This window comes from Belonocnema kinseyi, chromosome 10 (assembly GCF_010883055.1).
Source record: "Belonocnema kinseyi isolate 2016_QV_RU_SX_M_011 chromosome 10, B_treatae_v1, whole genome shotgun sequence".
NCBI lineage: Eukaryota > Metazoa > Arthropoda > Insecta > Hymenoptera > Cynipidae > Belonocnema > Belonocnema kinseyi.
This window is the reverse complement of record NC_046666.1, coordinates 79279345-79304683: the sequence shown is the minus strand read 5'-3', so window position 1 is coordinate 79304683 and position 25339 is coordinate 79279345. Positions and strand designations below refer to the sequence as shown.

The 25339-nt window shown below is 34.2% G+C and overlaps 1 protein-coding gene across 1 annotated transcript in view; it reads right to left on the bottom strand.

Moving 5' to 3' along the window:
* Window positions 1-631: 631 nt before the first annotated feature.
* LOC117181223 overlaps window positions 632-25339 on the bottom strand; it is a 31420-nt gene continuing 6712 nt past the window's right edge. Inside the window, exons 2-4 of the mRNA XM_033373787.1 lie at window positions 7282-7388; window positions 1039-2224; window positions 632-837 (exon numbers count right to left, since the gene is read on the bottom strand). Coding sequence (XP_033229678.1) covers window positions 632-837; window positions 1039-2224; window positions 7282-7388 — 1499 coding nt within the window. The remainder of the gene's footprint in view (window positions 838-1038; window positions 2225-7281; window positions 7389-25339) is intronic.

Sequence of the window (25339 nt, the reverse complement as noted above, 5' to 3'; positions counted from 1 at the left end):
AGGGAGCTCTTCTTAATATTTTGACACCAAAATCATGTCGATACACCTTACCGACTGCGAGTAAAGCCACCCACGCTTTAACTTGACAGACTGTAAATGAAAGAGGCAATAAGAAGAGTTTAACAATCGGTCGGTCGAATTCTGTAGTGGCCGTCCTAACACGAACCGAGCGAACTAAGCCATCTTTACCTGGATAGCATTTAATTACGCGAGCAAGCGTCCATTTAGTTGGAGGGAGACCATCATTGCGCATCAATACTGAGTCATCAATCTTAAGGTTAGATTATTCACGAGTCCACTTATATCGGCGCTATAAATAGTGTAAATATTCAGTAGCCCATCTTCGCCAAAAGGTCTTCACAATTTGTTGAATTACCTGCCAACGAGATAGCCGATTCTCAGAAACAAATTCGACCGATTGTTCAGCGGAACTCAAAAGCAGTGCACCAATCAAAAAGTGTCCAGGGGTCAAATACGTTAAATCTTCGCTATTATCCGACAACGGTCCTATTGGACGAGAATTAAGAGCTGCCTCAATTCCCGTAAGAGTAGTATAAATCTCTTCATAAGTAAGAGTTCTAGAGCCCACTATTCGGCGAAAGTGATGCTTGAAGCTCTTCACTCCAGCCTCTCACATTCCCCCGAAATGGGGTGCAGAAGGCGGAATGAAATGCCAAGTACTTCCTTGGCTGGCGAGTTGATTCTGCAAGTTTAAATCTTTACGTAGATTTAAAAGGCAATTACGCAATTCTCTTTCAGCTCCCTGAAATGTGGTACCATTGTCACTGTACATGTGAGCAGGTAATCCACGACGATTTGTAAAGCGATGGTAAGCTCCTAGAAATGCTTCACAGGAGTAATTTGAAACAAGTTCCAAATGTATGGCTCGAGTCACGCAGCAGACGAATAAGGCTACGTAACTCTTTTAACTCTTTTGCCCTCTCCCCGGTGATACGCGTACGTTGAAAGGACCCGCATATTCAACCCCAGTATGTATAAAGGGACGACTTGGAGTGATCCGAAAATTCGGAAGACTACCCATCAGCTGTTGAGAAAGAGTAGCTCGCTGACGGACGCATAAAACACAGACATAAATCAATCTCTTGACAAGCGTGCGAGCTCCTAACACCCAAAATCTCTGTCGTAACGTGCGTAAAGCAAGTTGCGTACCACCATGAAATGATCTAATGTGTGATTGATGAGCGATAAGCTCACTTATTCGATGACGCGGAACTGTAATAGGATGCTTTTCATCGTAACTAATTGGGGCATTATCTAAACATCCCCCCAAACGCAGTACACCAGATTCATCTAAAAATGGGTATAAAGTTTTTAAAGACGAGCTTTGTTTTATCTGGTTGTCCTGTTGAAGGGCGCACAACTCAGGTTCGAAGTTTTCCTTTTGAATTCTCCTGATCCAATACAAGAAAGCTTGCTGAATCTCATCTGACGAGAGAGCCAATGTCTCATGTTGGAACGCAGTCTTCGGTAACTTACCCACCTTAATCATGAAAGCTGTAAAAAATCGAAGACAATAGGCGGTCACTCTCAACAAATTTGGCCAAAACGAAAACCTATCAGCTTGGTCGAAGGGTTGCTTAGCCTGCTTCATAGTATGATAAGTAACTTTTTTACTCCACTCAAGGTCCATATCTTGAGACAAAACGGACCTTGATTCTGGCCAACTAGCAGAATGTTTGGTCAGCCATTGTGGACCATGCCACCATAAGGGATTATCCTCCAATTCTTCTGGGAAGAGACCCCTGGAAGCGCAATCAGCGGGATTGTCCTTAGTGGGAACATATCTCCACTTAGCGTTTGGAACAAGCTCATGAATGTGAGCCATTCGATTAGATACGAACGTACGCCAAGTCGATGGATGCTTGGTTAACCAAGCTAACACTATAGAGGCATCAGTGTGACAATAAAGTGGGATACTTTCAAACCCCATTGTTAAAATTAAAAAATGTAGAGTCTTAGCTAATAACTGAGCTCCTCGCAATTCAAGTCTATGTATGGTCACAGGTAGGATAGGAGCCACTCTCGTTTTAGCAGTCAGTAAAGTTACTCGTGCACTTCCTTCCTTCTGAATAATACGGGGATATGCGACTGCAGCATAAGCTCTGCTCGAAGCGTCAGAAAAGCCATGCAGCTCGCAACCCAGATTGTCAGCACCTTGTCCGGTCCATCGCGGTATCTGGATTGCTTGAAGTTGGGTAAGACCCTTATAATATTTGGACCAATAATCCAAATTTTGGATTATTTTAGAGGACTGATTTGGCTGTATTTAAATTCCAAGCCTCAACGTTTTGTTCAGAGAAATACCAAACTATACGTTGATATTTTCTATCACGTGGGTCAACCAAAATCTGCCGAAACATTTTCTCTACGTCGGCGACAAATAAAAAAAGAACGGACTTGGGTTGGTTTTCAACAGCACTAAGTAGTGCACTTTCAGAAGTGCCCAGCTCAATTAGAGACGTGGATACCCTTGAGATAACGGCCGAGATTTTCATGGAAGCCATCTAATATATTTATGAAAGTAATTGTCGACCTTCAAAAGCCCGAAAGGCTGGAGAAACACGCGGGTGAAATGCGAAGGAATTATGGAGTTCATTTACATCGATGAGGGATGAGTATAGGAGTACAATGCGTAAGGCAAAGCATGAAAGCTGGACCAACTTTTGCACTGATATTGAGAAAGAAGCAGAGGCGGCCAGACTGGATGAGCTGCTTTTTCGAAATCCGGATGCTATTCTCGAGGCTCTAAAACTGCCCAGCGGGGGATACTCAGAGTCTGACGGGGATAACTAGGCTCACACGATCAAGACACTAGGTCAAGACGCTACGTCTAGACTGACGTTGGGTGATGATTCAGCGGCATGAAGGTGCGCGAGAGTAGTCTTTACGAGGTGTATTCAAAAAATAAGGTGACTTTATGGTTTTCTCAAAAAATATTCATTTAGTCCTCAATATTAATGTTGCCCATTCAAAGTAATCCCCCTCAGATATAATACACTTGTGCTAACGCTTTTTTCAATCATCGAAGCACTTCTGCTAATAATTTTGTTGTATAGCCTTGAGTTCTTTCAGCGATGCAGTTTTTATCTGTAATCGTCGCTAACTTTTCAACAAGAAGTTCCGAGTTAGCCTATCGAAGAAAGGGGAATGGGCTAATGGTGAGCCACAGCTGCCTATCGATGGAAACAGCTGGTTTACAGATGGCTCCAGAAACAAGGATAACGCTGGAGCAGGTGTAGATCGTAGAATTAACAGAATATGCTTCACAATTGCGATGGGATCCTACGCAACAGTACTACAATCTGAGATTATGACCTTGCTCCAGTGCGCCTATTAGGCAATGAAGTAAGGCAATAAAAGAAATATTCGCATCTGCTCTGATAGCCGGGCTGCTATCATGGCCCTGCATGGAACAACGACCACGTCGCTACTAGTAAGGGAGTGCTTTAAGGCACTAAATAAGCTAGCGACAGAAAACCGAGTCACTCGGCTCTGGATCCCTGGACACAGTGGCATCATGGGCAATGAGATATCGAACAGCCTAACAAAGCTAGCAGCAAAGGACAATTTCACTGGACCTGAGCCAGTTTTAGGCATTTCCAGTATGCTAGTCACTGAAGATATTAACAGTCGGCTGACTGAGGAACATCAGAATGAGTGGGTTTTTGTCTCTGGCTACAGACAAGCTCAAAGACTCTTGGGCTTAAAGCTAAACCCTCATCGAGCGAATGAAATACTCAAGCTCGGAAGGAATGAAGTCAAAGTCCTAACAGAAATGTTTATAGGACATGGAATCCTCCCGTATCACAGACATAAGACAAGGTTTCAAGAAAGTCCCCTCTGCCGTCTGTGCGGAAAGGATGATGAGACTTCTACCCATATTCTCTGTCACTGCACTGCGATTGCGGAAAAACGTGTAACACTCACAGGCAGTTACTGCATCAATGAGTCTGAAATACCAGCCAACAGCGTGGCTGCGATCCTCTCCTTATTGAGAGGGTTTTGGGCCACGCTTAAGGCTTATAAGGGGACGCAATGGGATCACTCAAGCATCAGGGGCTGTGACAATCTCAACCTAGAACATTAATAATAATGATAAAAAAAGTTGTAAAGGTAAATTGTTTGAATTTCCGAGTGCCACGAAAAACCTTCCACAACATGTTTAAATCTTTAAAAAAGTGTTCTCAGCCATTTTGAAAATGCTGTAACTTTTTGAGTTTTCATAAAATTTCGCTGGCTAACTAACTTCATCTTTAGTTTCCGTCATTAAAACATTGTACCAAAGGCTAATCCAATAGCACAATTTTTACATTCTCATTCCTGAGAATGTAATGTAATCGTCCAAATTTGCAATCTCTGGTTTTTAACGGATCTTCACGTTTCGGTACTCACAGAATCTTAAAACCATAAAATTTCATCGGTGTCTGTCTGTCTATGTCTGTATACCTGTATGGCTGTATGTCCGTATGTCTGTATGTATGTATGTATGGTTACCTGAATGTTGTAGTCGCGCTAACTTTTGAAGGATTTGTCCAATCGAGTCTGCATTTAACATATTTTAAAACCTATCTACCCGAATTTTTCGATTAGCCCAAAGATTAAAAAATTATAGCATTTTCAAAATTTTCAATTTTTTTTAGCTCATAAAAATTTTTGTCAAAGTTTCTCATAGATAGGTCAAAGACTTGCACATTATCCAAATAAAATGTTCAATTTTCATGAAAATTGGAAAAGCTATATACTTTTTGAAAATTTGAAAATTTTCAAAAATAGAAAAAATCATTTTTTTCGTAAATCCGTAAATTTTATTCAATATTTTCAGTGACAAAAAATACATTTTAAATTATTCTAGACGAATTTTTAGGTTAGCACACAATTACAAAAATTAGAGCTTTCTCAACATTTTAGACAATTTTTTTCAAGTTTCAGAAAATGTTGTCAATGTCTTCGATACTTGACAAAAATACTTGCAAATTATCCAAATGACATTTTTAATTTGGATGAAAATTAAAAACGTTAGTGTAATGTAATCGTCGAAATTTTCGATCTCTGGTTTTTAAAGGGTCTTTACGTTTCGGTTGGCACAGAATCTGAAAATCATAAAATTTTGTCGGTGTCTGTCTGTCTGTACGTCTGTCCATATGTCTGTATGTATGGTTACCTGAATGTTGTAGCCACGCTAACTTTTAAAGGATTTGTCCAAATCATTCTGCACTTGATACACTTCTAAAGGGCCCTAAAATAAAGGCTAAGTTCGTTATTCAGATATTTGGAACCAAAAATTTAAAATTTAGTGCATTTTCAAAATTTTGAAATTTTTGTTGTTGAAATTTTATAAATTTTTGTCATAGTTTCTTATAGAGAGGTAAAAGACTCGCAAATTATTCAAATAAAATTTTTAGTTTTGATGAAAATTAGAAAAGTAATATACTTTTCAAAAATTTGAAAATCTTCAAAAAATAGAAAAAATTAGTTTTTTCATAGATCCAAAAATTGTCAGTAGATACCCAATATATTTTAAAACTATTTGAGCCAAATTTTTCAATAAGCCTACATTTTTTTTAAATTAGAGCCTGTATAACCTAAAAGTGGAGCGCGAAGTGCGATTATGGCACTGAGAATGTAATCGTCAAGGACGTAGGTGCTTTGAGAACCTTCTTTAATGTCAAATTGAAGAAAAAGGTTCAGCTTTACTTTATGATTGTAGTTTATGAAGGGTTTGTAAGCAGTGCCAAAGCAAGGTACAAACAAAAAGAAATTGTAATAGGAATTTAATATAGTAGTTTTTAACATACAATCTAGAAAATTTCGCATTGTTTTTCGGGTTCAGAGGGTCTCAAATCGTGGACATTTAAGAAAACAGTAGGGTGGGGCGGGGCTCAAATTTTTTACATATTTACTGCTTTCTGTAAAAACAGTGTAACATACTTGAATGTTCATTAAAATTATCTATTACGTCTATAAATGATCAAAATTACTGTTTTTTATCAGTACGCTTAAAAACAAAGAAGTCTTAGCTGCTCCTTGTAGAGCTCCTTGTAGTATCTTTGTCAAACTTAAAATACTGAAGGCTCTCGATGAATGGACAGCATTTTATACTATGATTCGTCATATATATATATATATATATCATACGAGTGTGCGTCTGTTTGAGAACCAAAACCAACTATTGTTGCAAATTAAAAACTCTTGGGGAAAAAAATATATGTAGCGATTTCGAAATTACAAATTGTATTTAAAGGATTCAAAATGGTTAAATCTACAAAACCTATTTCTTCAAAATATATCACAAAGTTTCAGAGAATTATAGCAACGCTGTTTTCAAAAATTTTCTTCAACATATGAAACATACTTAGAAGTTTCCAGAATCATTCCACCTAGATTTTTGAAAATATGCACTGTATTAAAAATAGACAGGTTTATTTTTTTTTGTTTATTCCAAAAATTAATACCTATAGCTTAGTTCGACACTTTTCTCTAGTCCTGAAGCTGACTCATATTTGTTACCAATAATAATGGTTTTAAGTAATAATTAGGGGTGAACAAACAGCTTGAAACTTCGAGTCCAGTTCAGCAGGAACATTTCGACATATTGATCCGATCAGACCAAATTTGTTAAATAATTCAATAGACTAGAAGACTTCCATGATATTCATTACAATTGGAGAATTTTAATCTAATTTACCCAATTTCTTAAAATAAAATTAGCAATTTCTACGAAACACATTATGGGTCTAGATGGAGGGTGTCTAAGTTTAAAAAATAAAAAACCAAGTGACCAAATTTAGGAAAAAACCAACAAACTGGCGGATTTTCATGTCAATACTTATGGGCATGTGAAACTCAAATCAACCGACCGAGCCAGTCCGAATACTGAGAACCCTAAAGAAAATGCACATTATACTATTGCTATGCAAATACATAGTAATTTAGGCCTTTTGGCTCGAAATGACCATGTCAACACGTCTATCCCGAAAACTATTTATGTGCCAAACAATTTTTTACATAGGCGTGGTAAGGGGTGCTAAGGGGCACGAGTCGAAAGGCGTACATATTGTAAACACAATATTTATTTCAAATTGCAAAAGAAGCTCGAGAAGTATGCCAGGACAGAAAAGTATGGCGACAAATAGTTAATTAAAAGCGTGTCAGTAGAGTGAATGACGCCTGAAACAAAAGACCTTGAATACCACCGATTGATTGACGCCTACCTCGAAAGAAATATGGCTTAATGGTGTAATAAAAAAAACTGATAAAAACCTTAATGACCTGTGAGTGATCCTGCTCCTCGTATCGGTGATCCCATTGAAGTGCTTTCGTTCTTGGAGTAACAGGAATGCCGGAACGCTCATGAGCCAAAAGTTTTCCTGGAATATATTGAATTTAAGTTAGTTCTTTTTTGTTAAAAATGGATTTTTTCAACTCAAAGATACGAAATTTTTAGAAAATAGTAAAAGTAGGTAAAAGACAGTTCTGTGTGACTTTTCAAAAAACTCAATTTCCCTCTACAATTGTTTCTCTGTATATCATGCCCTTTGCCTTCTAATTTGAATTTTGGATTTTTCAAATCGTATTTCGATAAATAATACCAAAATATAAAGTACGGCCAAAAAATGGTTAATGCCAGTTAATCCATTTGGTTCTTTGTATATCACACCCTTTGCCTTCTAATTTGAATCTTTCATTTTTTAAATCGTATGTCGATAAATAAAACCAAAATATCAAGTACGGCCGAAACATGATTAAAGCCTGTTCAGTATGACTTTTTAAAATCTTGAATTCCCCTCGCCATTTGGTTCTTTGTATGTCATACCCTTTGCCTTCTAGTTTCAATTTTTGATTTTTTACATCGTATTTCGATAAATAAAACCAAAATATCAAGTACGGACAAAAATGTTTAAAGCCAGTTCTCCGAAAAAGGGGCTATGTATAAGCGGAACGCCTTCTTTACCACAGCTAGAATAAACCGGCAGTAGAGAAAGAGAGGTGACACTAAGACCAACCACGGGCAGGCATCCAATAGAGGAAGAGCGATGCTTTATGAACCGGAGAAACGTCAACACCAAGATTTTGCTCCAGCCTAAAGATCTGGCTGAAATTGATGAAGAGCTTTGTGGACATTTTTTCGAAGAATCAGACCTCTGGGCTATCAATTATTGTGTGTATAATGCAGCGAGAGCTTTGGCCGATGGGAACCGTAAAACAAAACCAACGGTTGATCATAAGACCAAAAGACGAATGCATCAACTTGCCATAAAGATAGGCTGGGCAAGACAGTACGCGTCCCGCATTCAGTGTGTGATTCACTACATCACATCTGGCAGGAATTTTACCGCCAAGGTTCGATAGTTCGTGCGCGATCTCCGGATCCGTTAACACACACTTAAAAAGTCAAAACTGCTGACCATCAGGCAGCATATTGTTGAGAGAATACGGATACTATCTGACGCTAAGAGAAGTCTAGAGCGGAGGGAGAGGTGGGTCAGAGAAAATAAACAGTTTCTCTCTGAACCATCTCGACTCTTCTAAGACTCTCCAGTTACTGCCGAACGCCCACCCAAACCAGAGGAGGTCGAAGTATTTTGGAGAGAAGTCTACGAAGTGCAGCATAGACTGAACGAGGACTCAGAAATATCAATAGCTTCAAGGAGCTACGTGATGCCCTTATAACACCTGATAAAGAATGCCCACCCAATACTACCGAGGAGGCGAAAAAAGTATTAGGAGGGATGAAGAACTATTCCGAAACGGGACCAGATTGTATTAAAACCTTCTGGTGAAAGAAGTTTTCTTCAACCCATCAGCATTTGGCCCGTATTTTCACCTCATATTTAAAGTCGGAAGAGCCGATTCCGGAGTGGTTAGTGGAAGGGCGCACAATATTCCTGCCGAAAATAGGCAACTTAGCTGACCCGAAGAATTACAGGCCAATCACTTGTCTGAACACACTTTATAAGATATTCACAGCTATCCTAAATGATAGGATTGTTCGGGCAATTGAACCTGTGTGGCAAGAAATGTATGAACAACGAGGCTCAAAGGAAGGCGTAGCGGGATGTCGGGAGAACCCGCTCATCGATAGATGTGTCTGCAAAGATGCAACATTCTACCCGCGTGACCTATCGTTGGCCTGTATTGATTGTCGGAAAGCTTTCGATTCGACCTCCCATAGACTTATCATCTGTCTTTTGGAAATCTTAAAGTTTGATCCACAAATAGTTAGGCGCATAGAGAGATTGATGCCGGTTTGGAAAACCAGATTTACTATCTCATCTGGAAAAAATCGTATGACAACTAACAGGGTCAACTTTCAGGGCCTTTCAGCGTCTTTTAGGGCGACACCATGAGACGACTTCTCTTTTGCCTAACATTATTGCCACTATCTCTAGCACTTCGGCATTCCGACGGGTACTTATGCGGCAAACCTGGAGATGGAAAATAGAAGGTCACTCCTGTATTTTACATGGACGATCTTAAGATCTATGTTAAAAACAAAGAGCAACTACATCTAGCTCTAGGGATTGTCGAACGATATACTAAGGAAATTGGATTGGAATATGGGTTAGACAAATGCGCCAAGGTTTATTTGAAGCGAGGCAAACTGAATGGCATCCCTGAAGATCCTGAGCTCGTTGATAGAAACGCTATACGACACCTTTGCGCTGAAGAGACTTATACATACCTGGGCGTGCCACAGAGCCGCATTTAGGATGTGACATCTATAAAGAATACTCTTCGAAGCAGATGCAAACGTCTCATCCGGAACATTTGGTCTTCTGAACTGTCGGCGAGGAACAAAGTATCTGCAACGAACATGCTTGCCGCTCCGGTAGTAATTTATTCATATGGAGTAGTTCCATGGACGAAGAACGAGCTCAGATCCCTTGATATCGGGACAAGACTGGTTATGCACATGACCTAAGCATGCATCTTAAGTCTTCCGTTCCGCGATTGTACATCTCACGCCGTCAAGGTGGTCGCGGAATATTGAGTCTTGAATGTATTCACAACAGGATTATTCTAGGTACAGCACATAGAGTTGCAAATGGAAGAGACCCTCTTCTTGAAATGGTCAGGAATCACGAAGAAGTGGGCAAAGGAGCGTTTCTGTACAAAGCAGCGGAGGAAGCTGCTGAAACACTCGGACTTAACTTCAGTATTAGGAGTGAGCAAAATGCATCAAATCCTATCTGTCTCGAGTACTTACTCCTGAAAGCCCGGAGTAAGAAAGCACAAGAGAAAAACTTTTGTGAACAGCTGCTCGATAAGAGGATGAACGGTAACTTCCACGGAAATGTGAAGGATCAGTCAATGTCTTGTGAGCTAACTTTGCTTTTCTTAAATCGCCCAGATGGAAGTCTGGCATTGAGGGTTTCATTTTGGCATGCCAAGACGGTGTCATTTCCACCTTAACATACCGTCGCGACATTTTGAGCCAAGCCATTTCTGATGATAGCTGCAGGGCGTGCCATGCACACTCCGAGCATTTAGCTCACATACTATCTAGTTGTCCAACTCACGCGGGAACGACCTACATTCAAAGGCACAATGCGGCACTCAGAATGCTTTATTACGATCCCTGTCACTCTTACAGCATTAACCTTAATATCATTCCTCTAAACGCTCCTAGGGAAATCGAGTCCGTTGTCGAGAATGGGAAGTGCCGCAAGTACTGGAACTTTATATGTTTGACAATTGTTTCTGTTGCTCACTCGAGGCCTGACATGGTTCTTCTTAACTTCTAGAAGCGAACCATGTTCGTTATCGAATTTTCGGCACCAGCTGACAAAAACATCATAGCCAAGGAGAATGAAAAGAAAGAGAGGTATTGAGACCTTATAAGTGAGTTGCAACGATTGTACCCGGAATACTCTGTTAAACTAATCGCCCTTATCATCGGAGCTCTTGGAGATGCTCAGCTTTCACTCGATAATGGCCTAGAAAGCATCCCTGCGTGTCAACAATATGCTAAAACACTTGCGGTAAAAATGCAGAAGGCGGTAGTCCTTGGGTCGCCCGTGTTCTTAGGGTGCACGAGGCTTTTGCTGGATCATCGTATTGATTCCATTACAGACTGTAACCACCTATCTCATGGCCGTGAGACGTGGTTTTGGCTGAAATTTTACCGCGATTAAAGTACGTATTAAAATCATATGTGAAACAAATACTTGAATGGGTCATCTGTGATACAAAAATTTCCTTACTCTCTTTTCATATTGTTGAAAACTCGCTCTATTTCCTTTGACGCTTGGTACATTTTCAGTATTAATGGAGTAGTATGATTGGTTAAGCAATGCATACCTTTCTCGATGAGTTCATGGAAAAAAAACATGTCAATTATTTCTCGAAGATATCGAAAATTTCAAATATTTCGGATAGATTTAAAAGATTCAGCAACGGCCTTAATTACTATATTTCATAATAATTTCCGATAGATTTAAAAAATTGCTCAACAATTTCAACGATTTCCATACAATTTCACAAATATTACTCAGTAATTAAATAAATTTGCAAATATTTCTAAAGATTTCAAATATTTCACGAAGATTTTGAATAGATTTAAAAGATTTTACAAAGACATGAATGATTTTCCAAAGATTTTACAAATATTTCTAAACATTCGAAATATTCAGCACAGATTTTGGATAGATTTCAAAGATTTAAAAAGATATCGATGATTTCTCAAATTTTAATAAATAATTCAAAATTCTTTCAAATATGGCGCAAATATTTTTAACCATTTCAAAAAGATTTCACAAAGATTGTAATGATTTCTCAAAGACTCCAAGGAATTTAGAGTAATTTTAGTTACTTATGGGTTTTCAAAGCATTTGAAATATTTTGGGGTATTTAGAAACATGCCAAGGCTTTTCTTTAGGAACTTAAAAAATATGGCAGGAGTTTCAAAGATTTTGAATGTTGTTAAATACCCTTACAAATCACCCATTATTCAAACTTGCCAAACACAATTTTGATTGTTGATATTTTAAAATATAAAAACGTCAAAAATTCTCTTTTTTTACCTCACTAATTATAAAGTGCGTGAGAAAGTTCAGCAAGACTCCTCAAAACCACCCTTAATATATCCACACCCAAAATATTAAAAATGACAAGTTTGATTGTCGATATTTAAATATATAAAAACGTCGAAAATTCTCTTCTTTTACCTCACTAATTATCAAGTGAGTAAGAAAGTTCGGCAAGACCCCTAAAAACACCCTAATATACCCACACCTAAAAGGTTAAAAATTACAAGTTTGATTGCCGATATTTGAAAATATGAAAAGGTCAAAAATTATCTTTTTTTAGATCACTAATGAAAGAGTGGGTGAGAAAGTTCGGCAAGACTCCTAAGAGCTACCCTTAATATATTCACACATAAAATGTTAAAAATGACAAGTATGATTGTCGATATTTGAAAATATAAAAACGTCAAAAATTCTCTTTTTGTACTTCACTAATTATAGAGGGAGTGAGAAAGTTCGGCAAGACCCCTAAAAACCACCCCTACTATACCGACACCTAAAAGGTTAAAAATGGCTAGTATGATTGTCGATATTTGAAAATATAAAAACTCATCCGCTCTATAATTAGCGAGATAAAAAAAGAGAATTTTAAACTTTTTTGTGTTTCCAAATATCGACAATCTAACTTTTCAATTTTAACATTTTAGGTGAGGACATATTAAGTGTGCTTTTTAGGGGTCTTGACGAACATTCTCACCCACTCTTTAAGTAGTGACATAAAAAAGAGATTGTTTAACGTCTTTATATTTTCAAATACCGACAATCAAACTTGCATTAGGCAGGTCTAAACATTTAATTCTTCAATTTTTTGTTGAAAAATCCAACTATTTACAAACTTATTTGAAAATCTTTCTGCTTGAAGAAGTATTTTATATTTTACTCTAAAATTTATCTTCTTGGTTGAAAATTTACTAATTCCAGTTGAGTATTCATCATTTCAGTTTAAAATTTCTCACGTTGTTTGAATGTTTGTTTTTTTGCAGATTGAACTATTTAAGTATTGAAATGGACTATTTAGTTGAAAATACATCATTTTTAGTTGAAACCTTAACTATTTTTCAATGTAATCATTTTTTATCTTTTTAATTATTATTACTAATTTATGCATTTAGAATTGTATCCATTAATTGCAAAGAATCCCTGTATCTCATTTCTTACTATCTCTTCCCTTTCTTTATTCCAATCCCACCATACTCAATCTATCTGAATTCTCCCATACGTAACCCAAATTGTCTTTCCCTTTTTTCTTTCCTCTTCCGCTATTTTCCTTAATTTATACTGCATCTTCTTTCCTACCCATGTCAAATCATTCTCTATTCTCTCAGGACTACCATATAATAACCTCTTCTTTGTCATCACCTCCCTCTTATGTTCCCATTTCTTTAGTTTCACCAGTACCATTATCTCCCCTCTTCTCACTTCCCTTCCTATATTTCGCATTTCCTCTATCTCTACCTTAGCATCAATCCTTTTTAGTACTTCGTCCTCCCCTTCCTTCAGCTCCTTCCCTTCTAATCTTATACCCTTTATCACTATGTTTAATTTTCTTTCTTCCCACTCTTTCTTCTCTATTCTTAGTTCTATGTTTCTCAGCCTTTCTATCTCCTTATTACCACTCTCGCCCCACCGCAATTCCCGTTCGAGCTTTCAAGTTTCTTCATCCTACCTCTTATCTCCTCTACCTTTGTATTATTAACTTCTACCTGCTTCTCTAGTTTTTGCTCCAATGACTCCATCCTCTTGTCCAACTTTTCCCTGATTCCTTCTCATTTTTTTATTTCTTTCTTAACTTCAGCCATTTCCCGCCTAATTTCCTTCTTTAATTCCTCTTCCCTTCTCTCCTGCTTTTCTTCATAAATCCCCATTACCTCTATCGTCTTTCTTTGTCGCTACCCAACCGTGCTACTAACAATCCGTCAACACAGTCTTCCCACCCTATCACAAATCTCCAAAAAAAACTTCCACACAAATCTGTCTCAATCCTCCATAATATATACCGTGGTTAGATGAAAAGGGATGGGAAGGAGTAAGGGGAAGGTTACCAAGTGGTTACAAATGGCAAGTGCAAAATGCAAAGAGGAAGAATAAAAAGGGCAGAGCAATTGGAGGAATGGTGATGGGAGTAAGGAATGAATGTATAACAGGGGAAGATAAGAAAGACAGGAATGAACAAAAAGAAGGGGTAATAGTAGAAGATGCTATGATGGGAGGAGAGAAGTGGAAGGTTGTGGGGATTTATGTGAACGGTGATATGCAGAAAAAAGCATAGGAGATTAAAGAATTGATTGAAGAAAAGAAAGAAGAGATTAGGATGATAATAGGTGGTGATTTCAATGCGAGAACGGGAGACAGAGGAGGAAGGGAATAGAGAGAAGAGAAAGGATGAAAATCCAAAGATAAGGTGGAGGGGAGGGAAAAAAGTTGTTGAAGAGCTTGGAGGAGTTGAGATGGTATATCTTAAACGGGAATATAGAAGGGGATGAAAAAGGAGAATATACACGCTCAAGAAGTGAAAGGGGAACGGCAATTAATTATGTGATAGTGGATGATGAGGTAAGAGAGAAGGTTAAGAAACTAGAAGTAGGAGAATATATTGATTCGGATCACTTTCCCATAATAGTGATATTAGAAGGACAAAAAAGGAATAGCAATATGGGTAAAAGGGGAGCAAATGTAAAAAGTGTAGGAAAAGGGGATTGGTCAAGAGAAGGAAAAGAACAATTTAGAGAAAAAATAAGAAATATCAAAATGGGAGAGGGAAATCTGGACGAGGAGATGGAAAAAATAATAGGAGAAATAAAAATAGGATTAGAATGCACAAACAATAATGAAGTTAGTAAAAGGGGGAATAGAAGTGAGTGGGATGAGGACTGCAAAGAGAAAAAAAAAGAGGTCAGAAAGGAATTAAGAAAGTGGAGAAAAGAAAAAGTAATGGGGTAGAATATAGGAAAAAAAGAAAGAGTATACTGAATTGTGTTACCAAAAGAAAGAGGAAGAGAATAAAAGGTTTCAGGAAGAGAAGGAGAAGGCTAGGACGGAAGAAGAGGTATGGAAGGTAGTAAACAGAGAAAGAAAAAGAAGAAAAAGAGTAAACCAAGATATTGAAATGATAGAATGGAAGAAATATTTTTTGGAATTGCTTGGAGGAGTAGAGAGAAAAGTTGTAAAGGGAGGAAAATATGGTAGAGAAAGAGACGAAGGAGAGGAAATTTCAAGGGAAGAAATAGTTAAAGTTTTAAGAATAATGAAGGATGGAAAGGCACATGGTATAGATGAGATTCCAAATGAAGTATGGAAATATGGAGGGGAGGAACTAGAGGAATGGGCATGCATAATGTGTAATAGAGTATGGAGAGGCGATGGGTGGCCAGAGTTATGGAAAAAAGGAGTGGTTATACCAATAGTAAAGAAAGGCAAGGGAGAGGAGGTTAAAGATTATAGGGGGGTGACGTTGATGCCAACACTGTATAAAGTACATGTAACTATTTTGTCGGAGAGATTGAAGATAGAAGTTGAAGAAAAAAAGATCGAGTCACCGAATCAGACAGGGTTTAGTAAAGGAATGGGGGTAATGGACAACATATATGTTCTGAACTATCTAGTAAATAAGAGAATTAAAAGGGAAAAAGGGGCAATGATAGCAATGTTCGTGGACTTAAAGGTGGCGTTTGACTCACTAGACCGAGACGAAATAGACAAAGTTATGGTAAAGAAGGAGATAAAAGAGGGATTAATAAAGAGAGTATCAGAAATTTTTAGAGAGAGAAGAAGCAGGGTAAAGGTAGAAGAGCAAGTAGGGATAGTTTCTGGTTAGTTTGAGGTATGAGACAAGGGTGTTCTGTGAGCCCACTTTTATTTAATTTATTTATATCAGACTTGGAAGAAGAAATGAGGAGAAAGAGTTGGGGAGGAGTTAGGATAGGGAAGAGAAAGATATATACACTGGCATACGCAGACGACATAGTGTTGATGGCAGAGGATGAAGAAGGGATGGCGGGATTAATTACAGAATTAGATAAATACTTAGATGGGAAAAAGCTGAATGTAAATGTAGAAAAGACGAAGATAATGAGGTTTAGAAAAGGAGGAGGAAGGAAGAAAGAATGGACAGGGAGATGGAAAAGAATTAAGTTAGAAGAAGTCAAAGAGTATAAATATTTGGGATATATCTTGCAGACGAATGGAGATTATACAGCTCATGTAAGAGAAAGGATAAAAAAAGCAGCAGGGGTAATGAAACAGACATGGCAAATAGGAAAACGAAGGTGAAAAAAATTGGAGAAGGAGAATGTGGTTATTTGATACGCTGGTATGGCCGGTTTTAGGTTATGGAGCAGAGATATGGGGATGGAAAGAAGGGAAAGATATTGAGAATTTACAAGAAAGGTATATAAGTTGGACATTAGGGGCAGACTGGAGGACGCCAGGATATATGGTGAGAGAAGAAGCGCAAAGAGATAAGTTAAGTATTAGAGCGGGTAAGAAGGCATGAAAATTTGAGACAAAGCTGAGGGAGAGAAAGGTAGGGGAGTTGGCGCGAAAGTGTTTGATGGAGGTAGAAGAGAGGAGATGGAGGGCGATCGAATTAACGAGGTGGGAAGAAGAAAGGAAGGAGTTCTTTAATGATAGAGAAATAGAAGACGGGACTGGAGTAAACTATGAAGAATTGGAAAAAAGGGAGACGGAAAGACCATTAACAGAAAGATGGGGGCGATTGAGGAATCAAAATACAATAAATGGTATAAAATGATAAAAAAGAAAGGGGTGCCAAAGTATTTAGAAAAGGGATGGGGAGAGAGAAGGTGGACCAGAATAGCAAGATTTATACTGGGAAACGAGGTAAGGAAGGGGATGTACTGGGAAAAAGAAGAGAACAGAATGTGTAGAATATGTGAATGGGAGGAGGAAACATGGGAGCATGTATGGGAAGGATGTAGGAGAGGAATAGAAGATAAAGGAAGCTGGAAAGAAAATGTGGTTAATATTCTAGGGGTAAATGGATTAGGAGAAGAATGGATGAAGGAGTTGGAGGGTTCTAGAGGAGCTAATGAGAGAGAATGAAAGAATGCACGTGAAAAAAGTAAATGGGGGTATAAAAAAGTGAAAGAAAAAGGAAACGGAAGTCGCTTAGATTAGAAGCGTGAAAATTGTAAGTAATGGTAAAGTAAAAGTTAAGTAGACTAAGATGCGTTTGCGTTCTCATGCTCTCTCTCTCTCGCTTGCACTCTCGCTTTCGTTCGCTCGCTCACTCGCTTGCTAACAAGTCTTAAATTGCGCTATCGCAGGAAATAGAAATAAGAAACTAGAGATAAGACTTTATTTAAATAGTTGTAAATAATTGTATATATAGAAAGGATAAGATTGTAAAAAATATATAGATTTAAACGGAAAGATTGTAAGGAATGGAAGTCATGTGAACCCTTAGGGGACACATTATGAATAAAGAATAGTTGAATTTGTAGTTAAAAAAAGGTAATTTGTAACGAAAAACAAAAATAATTTTTCACCAAAAAGTTAAGTTTTAAACAAAAAAATTTTTGGACTAAATTGATGAATCATCACAAAAAAAAATTTTCAACAAAGTAGTTTCACTTTAAACCAGAACAGGTGCTAAAATCGTTAAAATTATTTGAAATCGCTTTAAATTATGGAAATATTTTTAAACATTCGGAGAAATTTTCAATTAACTTCAATAATTTAAAGCGATTTCAAAGAATTTTAACGATTATTTTCATTTTTTCTGCTTAAAAGTGGAACTATTTTGTTAAAAATTTAGTTTTTTTGGTGGTGATTCATCAATTTAGTTCAAAAATTTGTTGAAATCCTTACTTTTTTGTAAAAAATTATTTTTGTTTTTGGTATTAACTGTTCTATTTATTGTCGAAAGCTTAGCTCTTTCGATTGAATTTTATTTTTTTTTTATCTATATATTTTATTAAAACTGACTTTTTTAAGTATACAAGTCCGCTGCTTGGATGGAAATTTAACCTTTTGTTAAAAAATTTAACTATTTTTTGGAACAAAAATTTATTTTAATTTATGTATTTTATTCAAAATTGTTTTATTTTTGCAGAAAAGTAAATGTTTTAGGTGAAAGTTTAATTATTTAAATTTAAAGTTAGGCAACTAGAATTAATGCTAACCATGCACCTTCTGGTTTGTGGCTCCCAAACGTTAGGTATGGCGGGGGTTCATTTCTAGCTCGATCAGGCTGTCAATTCGTGTGTAAGCCGTCTGCTCTACGATGATTGCCGATTTTGTTGCATGGCATATCGAGAACATGTAGCCATATATTTTTAAATCAAATATTAGGCTCAAAATTTAGATACAAAATGCTGTGTTCACCTCTGTAACCTAATATATTCAACTGATTAGGCCCAAATTTTAATAAGAAGTATATAAGAACGTATTCTCGATATGTGTTATGTAAAATTAATGTCTTTTAGACAGACAGAATTAACTCACCTTCGGCACCATAACCTCAAGATAAACTTTTAATAAACAATGTTGGGCGCCAGACCTTTCATGGGTCAAAGAAACAAAGCAACCCTAAACGACTGAACATAATCTCGAAAACCAACAAAACCAGAAATCAAACTTTCAAATTCTAAATTTAGCTTGACTACAAAAAATTACATTTTAAGGTTATGCTGTACCTGAATCTGAACTTCCCTATTACTTTCCCGCAGGCTCAAATCAAAAGTATGATAATCCGGTAGAGGGCGAGGTTTTAGAAAGGTCAGGGTTTCTTACTCGTGAATGACAACATAGCGAATTATATAGCAAAATAACACAGATAACATTTATTTACGATAGAGACTTATGAATGGTTTAACACATATCGCCCACAATTAATTAAATTAGATTCTTTTGATTTTATAACTATAGGCTAACGTGCGTAAATGCTTAAAAATTGTTACAACAAAATGAAGCACGATTTCGGCGTATAATATTTCTAACAATTTAACATTTTCCCTTTACGATGCTTCAGGATTTCACGGAGTTATATGATAGAGCCTAAATCAATTTATCGCATTTCATTTTCCGAAAAATTGGGGAAGGGGGTAGAAAGTAACGGATTATTCTCAGCTACTAGAAAAGCGGGGAGGGGGCATCTCAAAAAGAGGTCATTTTTAGGATACTAATATTAATTTTTAAGGGGGGGGCAACTACTTCAAGACACAGGGTTGTGGAGTAACCGACTAAATTTGCAGTACAAGAGAACACCTCATTCTAAAGAGCACATTTTGAAGAAGGGCAATTAAAGATACTAATTTTATCTTTCGGAAACAATTAATAATTTTTTGTGGGGGGGGGGCACTGGACTGGAAACGACTACTCACAAAAGTCAGGGTGTGGGGCAAACAATTAACAAATTTATACAATCAGATCAACATAATAAAATTACACAAGTGAAATCATAACAAATACATCACACAATCAAATATAAAATCTTATCACAAACAGAAATACAAAACATTATACAAGTTCAAATGAGAAAAGGAAGGTGTAAAGCCAAGAATTTTCACTATCAAATTTTAAAGACACAATCATGTGAAACGTCGTGGCCACGTGGCTAACTTAACCTCAACAACTTGAAACTTCGGGCTTTCTGGGCCAACACGTGAAATTTTAAGCATGATGTAGGTCTTTCTTGGCCAACTAGACTAGATTTTCGGAATTTCGGAACCAAATAAAATCAACAATTAACTTTGGGCTTTCTGGTCCAACAACTGGAAATGTTGGGCTTCCTGGGCCAACACTTGAAATTTTCAGGCTTTCTGGACCAACAAAAAAAGAGAACGGCTGAGAGGTTTCACATGATTGGAACTGAAAAATTTTACCCGCTGACGCGACGATTTCACAGTCAACAGCAAAAACATGAAACCTGGTTCGGATCATCAGATGGGTGACATGGCCTTCCCTCTATCGACGTACTAGGACTACTGACTGGGTATAACACAGTGATCCCAGATCTGAAACGAAACGTGGTCCAATACTATAGACGTCTATGTCCGTGTGAATATGGTAGGAGACGATATAAATGCCTGGATTGCGCGCGCACCCATTTCTCCTCTTCTGAATTTGAAAACTCGAAGGTGCACGATTTTTATTTCTTTTATTTGATGGTTCATCTCTTTCGTTGAAACTACATCTTTGAAACTGAGAATTAATCTATACCATTTTTGGTTTAAAAATCATGTATTTTGTTAATAATTCGTCTTTCTTTGTAGAAATTAAATTGCTTTATGGAAAATTTATACCTTTTGATTAAAAATTACATTTTTCGGTTGAATTATCGACTCTAAATATTTTTTGGTTGCAAAGTCGTTTTGTTGTAAATGCAATTATATTGTTAAAAATTCAAATCATAAGTTTCGGGTGGAAAATTCGATTATTCACTAAAAGTTGAACAACTTAGTAAAAAAATTAATTTTTTCTTATTAAGGATTCATAATTATAGGTGAAAATTCAACTATTTGCCTTTAAGTTAGGTTAAAAATTCAGCTATTTTGTAGATAATACTCTTTTTGACTTTAAAATTAAAAAATTTATTAAAATTAAATTGACCTATTTTAGTAGAAATTTAATCTTTTTGGTTGAAAATGTATCATTTCTGCACAAAAATGCAATTGTTTGGTTAAAATATGAACTGTACATCTTCTTGGGTTTAAAAGTCGATTATTTCACTTAAAGTTGAACTACTTTGTAAAAAAGTACGTTTTTTTTAACAAGGGCTTCTAATTATGGTTCAAAATTTAACTATTTAGTTGAAAGTTTAACTCTTTGATTGAAAACTCATATTTTTCGTTTAAGAAATTCAACTTTTTGTAGATAATTCGTCTTTTTGACATTAAAATTAAATAATTTCGTTGAAAATTCATGTATTTTGTTTAAAATTTGTCTTTTTTTATAGTTCATTAATTTTCTTGGTCGAAAATTCATCTGATTGGTTGACAATTCAACAACTTTGTTGAAAATAAATTTTTTCCGTTAAAAATTATTTATCTTAATCTGAAAATGTAACTATATATAGGATTGATTAAAAATTGATCGTATATATTGGTTAGGTTTGAAAATTGTTTTTTTTTTATAGAACATTAATCTTTATGGTCAAAAATTCACCTTTTCCCTTGAAAATTCAACAATTTTATTGAAAATTCGCTTTTTTCCTTGTTCAATTCAATTTTTTATCACAGCTTTTATCTGGAAATTGAACTATTCCATTTTTGCTTAAACTTTATCCTTTAAATTGTATTAGTTAAAACACCAATTATTTGTTAGAAAATTAATTTATTTGTTTTCGATTACGACTTTATATATTATTTCAGTATAAAAAATTTTTATTTTCAACCCATTCAATTTGAAATTTTGTAATTAAAAAAAGAAAATTTCGTGAATTATCAGCAATATTTGACCATTCATTTAAAACAATCCATTACAAACAACTGTTAAAAATTATACAAATTTGAACAGAATGGTTCGAAATAGAAAGCCTTAAATCGTTAAATTTGTAATGAGCTAAATTTTAAGTTTAAACGCTACAATTTTAATTTAAAAAAAGATTCAGAATTAATTTAAAACTTGAAATTATTTCAAATAATTTGAAACACGATTTAGACTTTTGCAGATTAACAGAAAAAAAGCTCTTTGAGAATTGTACAGTATTTGAAAAGAATAACAAAAATTGTTGTGATTGCTAAGAACATTGAAAATGATTTTTTATTTTGACAAATAAATTTTAAGTGTTTATTTGAAAACATTTTAAAAATTAAAGAAAAGAATCCGGAAGATTTAAAGGGAATTTTTTTATTTTGCAGTTTTTTTAATGTTAAGAAAAAATCTAATTAACAAAATATATCAACTTTCAAGCGAAAAGTTTACTTTTTAACAAATTAAATTAATTTTCTATCAAATAATTGGTGTTTTAACTAATACAATGTATTAATTTTTAATCAATCCTAGAATAGTTACATTTTCAGATAAAAAAGAAATCATTTTTAATAGAAAAAAAAAATTTCAATAAAGTTGTTAAATTCTCAACCAATAACATGAATTTTCGACCAAAAATATTAATGATCTAATAAAAGAGACAAATTTCAAACAAAATACGTGAATTTTTAACGAAATTATTTAATTTTAAAGTCAATAAAAAGAATTATCTACAAAAAGTTGATTTTTTTCAGCGAAAAATATGAGTTTTCAATCAAAGAGTTAAACTTTCAACCAAATAGTTAAATTTTTAACCATAATTATAAAACCTTGTTGAAAATAACAGTATTTTTTTAGAAAGTAATTCAACTTTTAGTGAAATAATCGACTTTTAACCCCAAGAAGATGTACAGTTCATATTTCAACCAAACAATTGCATTTTTTACCAAAAATGATAAATTTTCAACCAAAAGTATTAAATTTCTACCAGACAAGGTTTTTCATATTAAGGATTCATAATTATAGTTAAAAATTCAACTATTTGCCTTCAAATTAAATTTTTTGTTAAAAATTTTACTTTTTTGTTAAAATTGCATCTTTGGGCGTTAAAAGTCAACAATTTGATAGCAAGTTAAACTATTTGGTCAGCAATTAAAATTTTGGTTGAAAAATCATATTTTTGGGTTAAAAATTCAGCTTTTTTGTAGATGATACTCTTTTGGACTTTAAAATTAAATAATTTTGTTGGAAGTTCATCTATTTCGTTGGAAATTGATCTTTTTGGTAGAAATTTAATCTTTTTGGTTGAAAATGTATCATTTTTCGTCAAAAATGCAATTGTTTGGTTGAAATATGAACTGTACATCTTCTTGGGTTTAAAAGTCGATTATTTCACTAAGAGTTGCATTACTCTGTAAAAAAAATACTGTTATTTTCAACAAGGTTTTATAATTATGGTTAAAAATTTAACTATTTGGTTGAAAGTTTAACTCTTTGATTGAAAACTCATATTTTTCGCTGAAAAAAATCAACTTTTTGTAGATAATTCATTTTATTGACTTTAAAATTAAATAATTTCGTTGAAAATTCATGTATTTTGTTTGAAATTTGTCTCTTTGTAGATCATTAATTTACTTGGTAGAAAATTCATGTTATTGGTTCAGAATTTAACAAGTTTATTACAAATTTATTTTTTCGATTAAAAATTATTTTTTTATCTGAAAATGTAACTATTCTAGGATTGATTAAAAATTAATCGTTATTATCTGGAAATTGAACTATTCAATTTTTGATTGAAACTTTATCCTGTGCATTGTCTTGGTTAAAACACCAATTATTTGATAGAAAATTAATTTAATTTGTTAAAAAGTAAACTTTTGGGTTGAAAATTGATATATTTTGTTAATTAGATTTTTTTCTAAAATTAAAAAAACTGCAAAATAAAGAAATTTCCTTAAAATCTTCCGGATTCTTTTTTTTGGATTTTTAAAATGTTTTCAAATAATCACTTAAAATTTATTTGTCAAGATAAAAAATCATTTTCAATCTTCTTAGCAATCACAACAATTTTTGTCATTCTTTTTAAATACTGTACAATTTTCAAAAAGATTTTTTTTTAAATCTGCAAAATTCTAAATAGTGTTTCAAATTATTTGAAATAATTTCGAGTTTTAAATTAATTCTGAACCTCTTTTTAAATTAAAATTGTAGCGTTTAAACGTAAAATTTAGCTCATTACAAATTTAACGATTCAAGGCTTTCTATTTCGAACCATTCTGTTCAAATTTGTATAATTTTTAACAGTTGTTTGTAATGGATTGTTTTAAATGAATGGTCAAATATTGCTGATAATTCACGAAATTTTCTTTTTTTAATTAAAAAATTTCAAATTGAATGGGTTGAAAATAAAAATTTTTTATACTGAAATAATATTTTAAGTCGTAATCGAAAACAAATAAATTAATTTTCTAACAAATAATTGGTGTTTTAACTAATCCAATTTACAGAATAAAGTTTAACCAAAAATGGAATAGTTCAATTTCCAGATAAAAGCTGTGATAAAAAATTGAATTGAACAAGGAAAAAAAACGAATTTTCAATAAAATTGTTAAATTTTCAAGGGAAAAGGTGAATTTTTGACCATAAAGATTACTGTTCTATAAAAAAAAAAAACGATTTTCAAACTTAACCAATATATACGATTAATTTTTAATCAATCCTATAATAGTTAAATTTTCAGATAAAGATAAATATTTTTTAACGGAAAAAATTTATTTTCAACAAAGTTGTTCAATTGTCAACCAATCAGATGAATTTTCGACCAAGAAATTTAATGATCTACAAAAAAAGACAAATTTTAAATAAAATACATGAATTTTCAACGAAATGATTTAATTTTAATGTCAAAAAGACTAATCATCTACCAAAAGTTGAATTTCTTAAACGAAAAATATGAGTTTTCAATCAAAGAGTTTGACTTTCAACCAAATAGTTCAATTTTCAACCATAATTATAAGCCCTTGTTAAAAAAAACGTATTTTTTTTACAAAGTAGTTCAACTCTTAGCGAAATAATCGACTTTTAAACCCAAGAAGATGTACAGTTCATATTTTAATCAAACAATTGCATTTTTTACCAAAAATGATACATTTTCAACCAAAAAGATTAAATTTCTACTAAAATAGGTCAATTTAATATTAATAAATTTCTTAATTTTAAAGTCAAAAAGAGTATTATCTACAAAATAGCTGAATTTTTAACCTAACTTAAAGGCAAATAGTTGAATTTTCAACTATAATTATGAATCCTTAATGAGGAAAAATTAATTTTTTCACTAAGTAGTTCAACTTTAAGTGAATAATCGAATTTTCCACGCAAAAATTATGATTTTAATTTTCAAACAATATAGTTGCATTTATAACAAAACGACTTTGCAACCAAAAAATATTTACAGTTGATAATTCAACCGAAAAATGTAATTTTTAAACAAAAAGTATAAATTTTCCATAAAGCAATTTAATTTCTACAAAAAAAAAGACGAATTGTTAACAAAATACATGATTTTTAAACCAAAAATGGTATAGATTAATTGTCAGTTTCAAACATGTATTTTCAACGAAAGAGATGAACCTTTAAATAAAAGAAAGAAAAATTTTAACAAAGTAGTTGAATTTTTTATAGAAAAGAAGACTTTTTTACAATATAGTTACATTTTCAACAAAATAATTAATTTTTCAATCAAATAATTGAGTTTTTATCCAAACGTGATGAATTCCAAAATCACTAATTTCTTTAATTTCTTTCAAATGCGGATCAAGATTTAAATAAGACTATTATAATATAACATAATTATAATATTA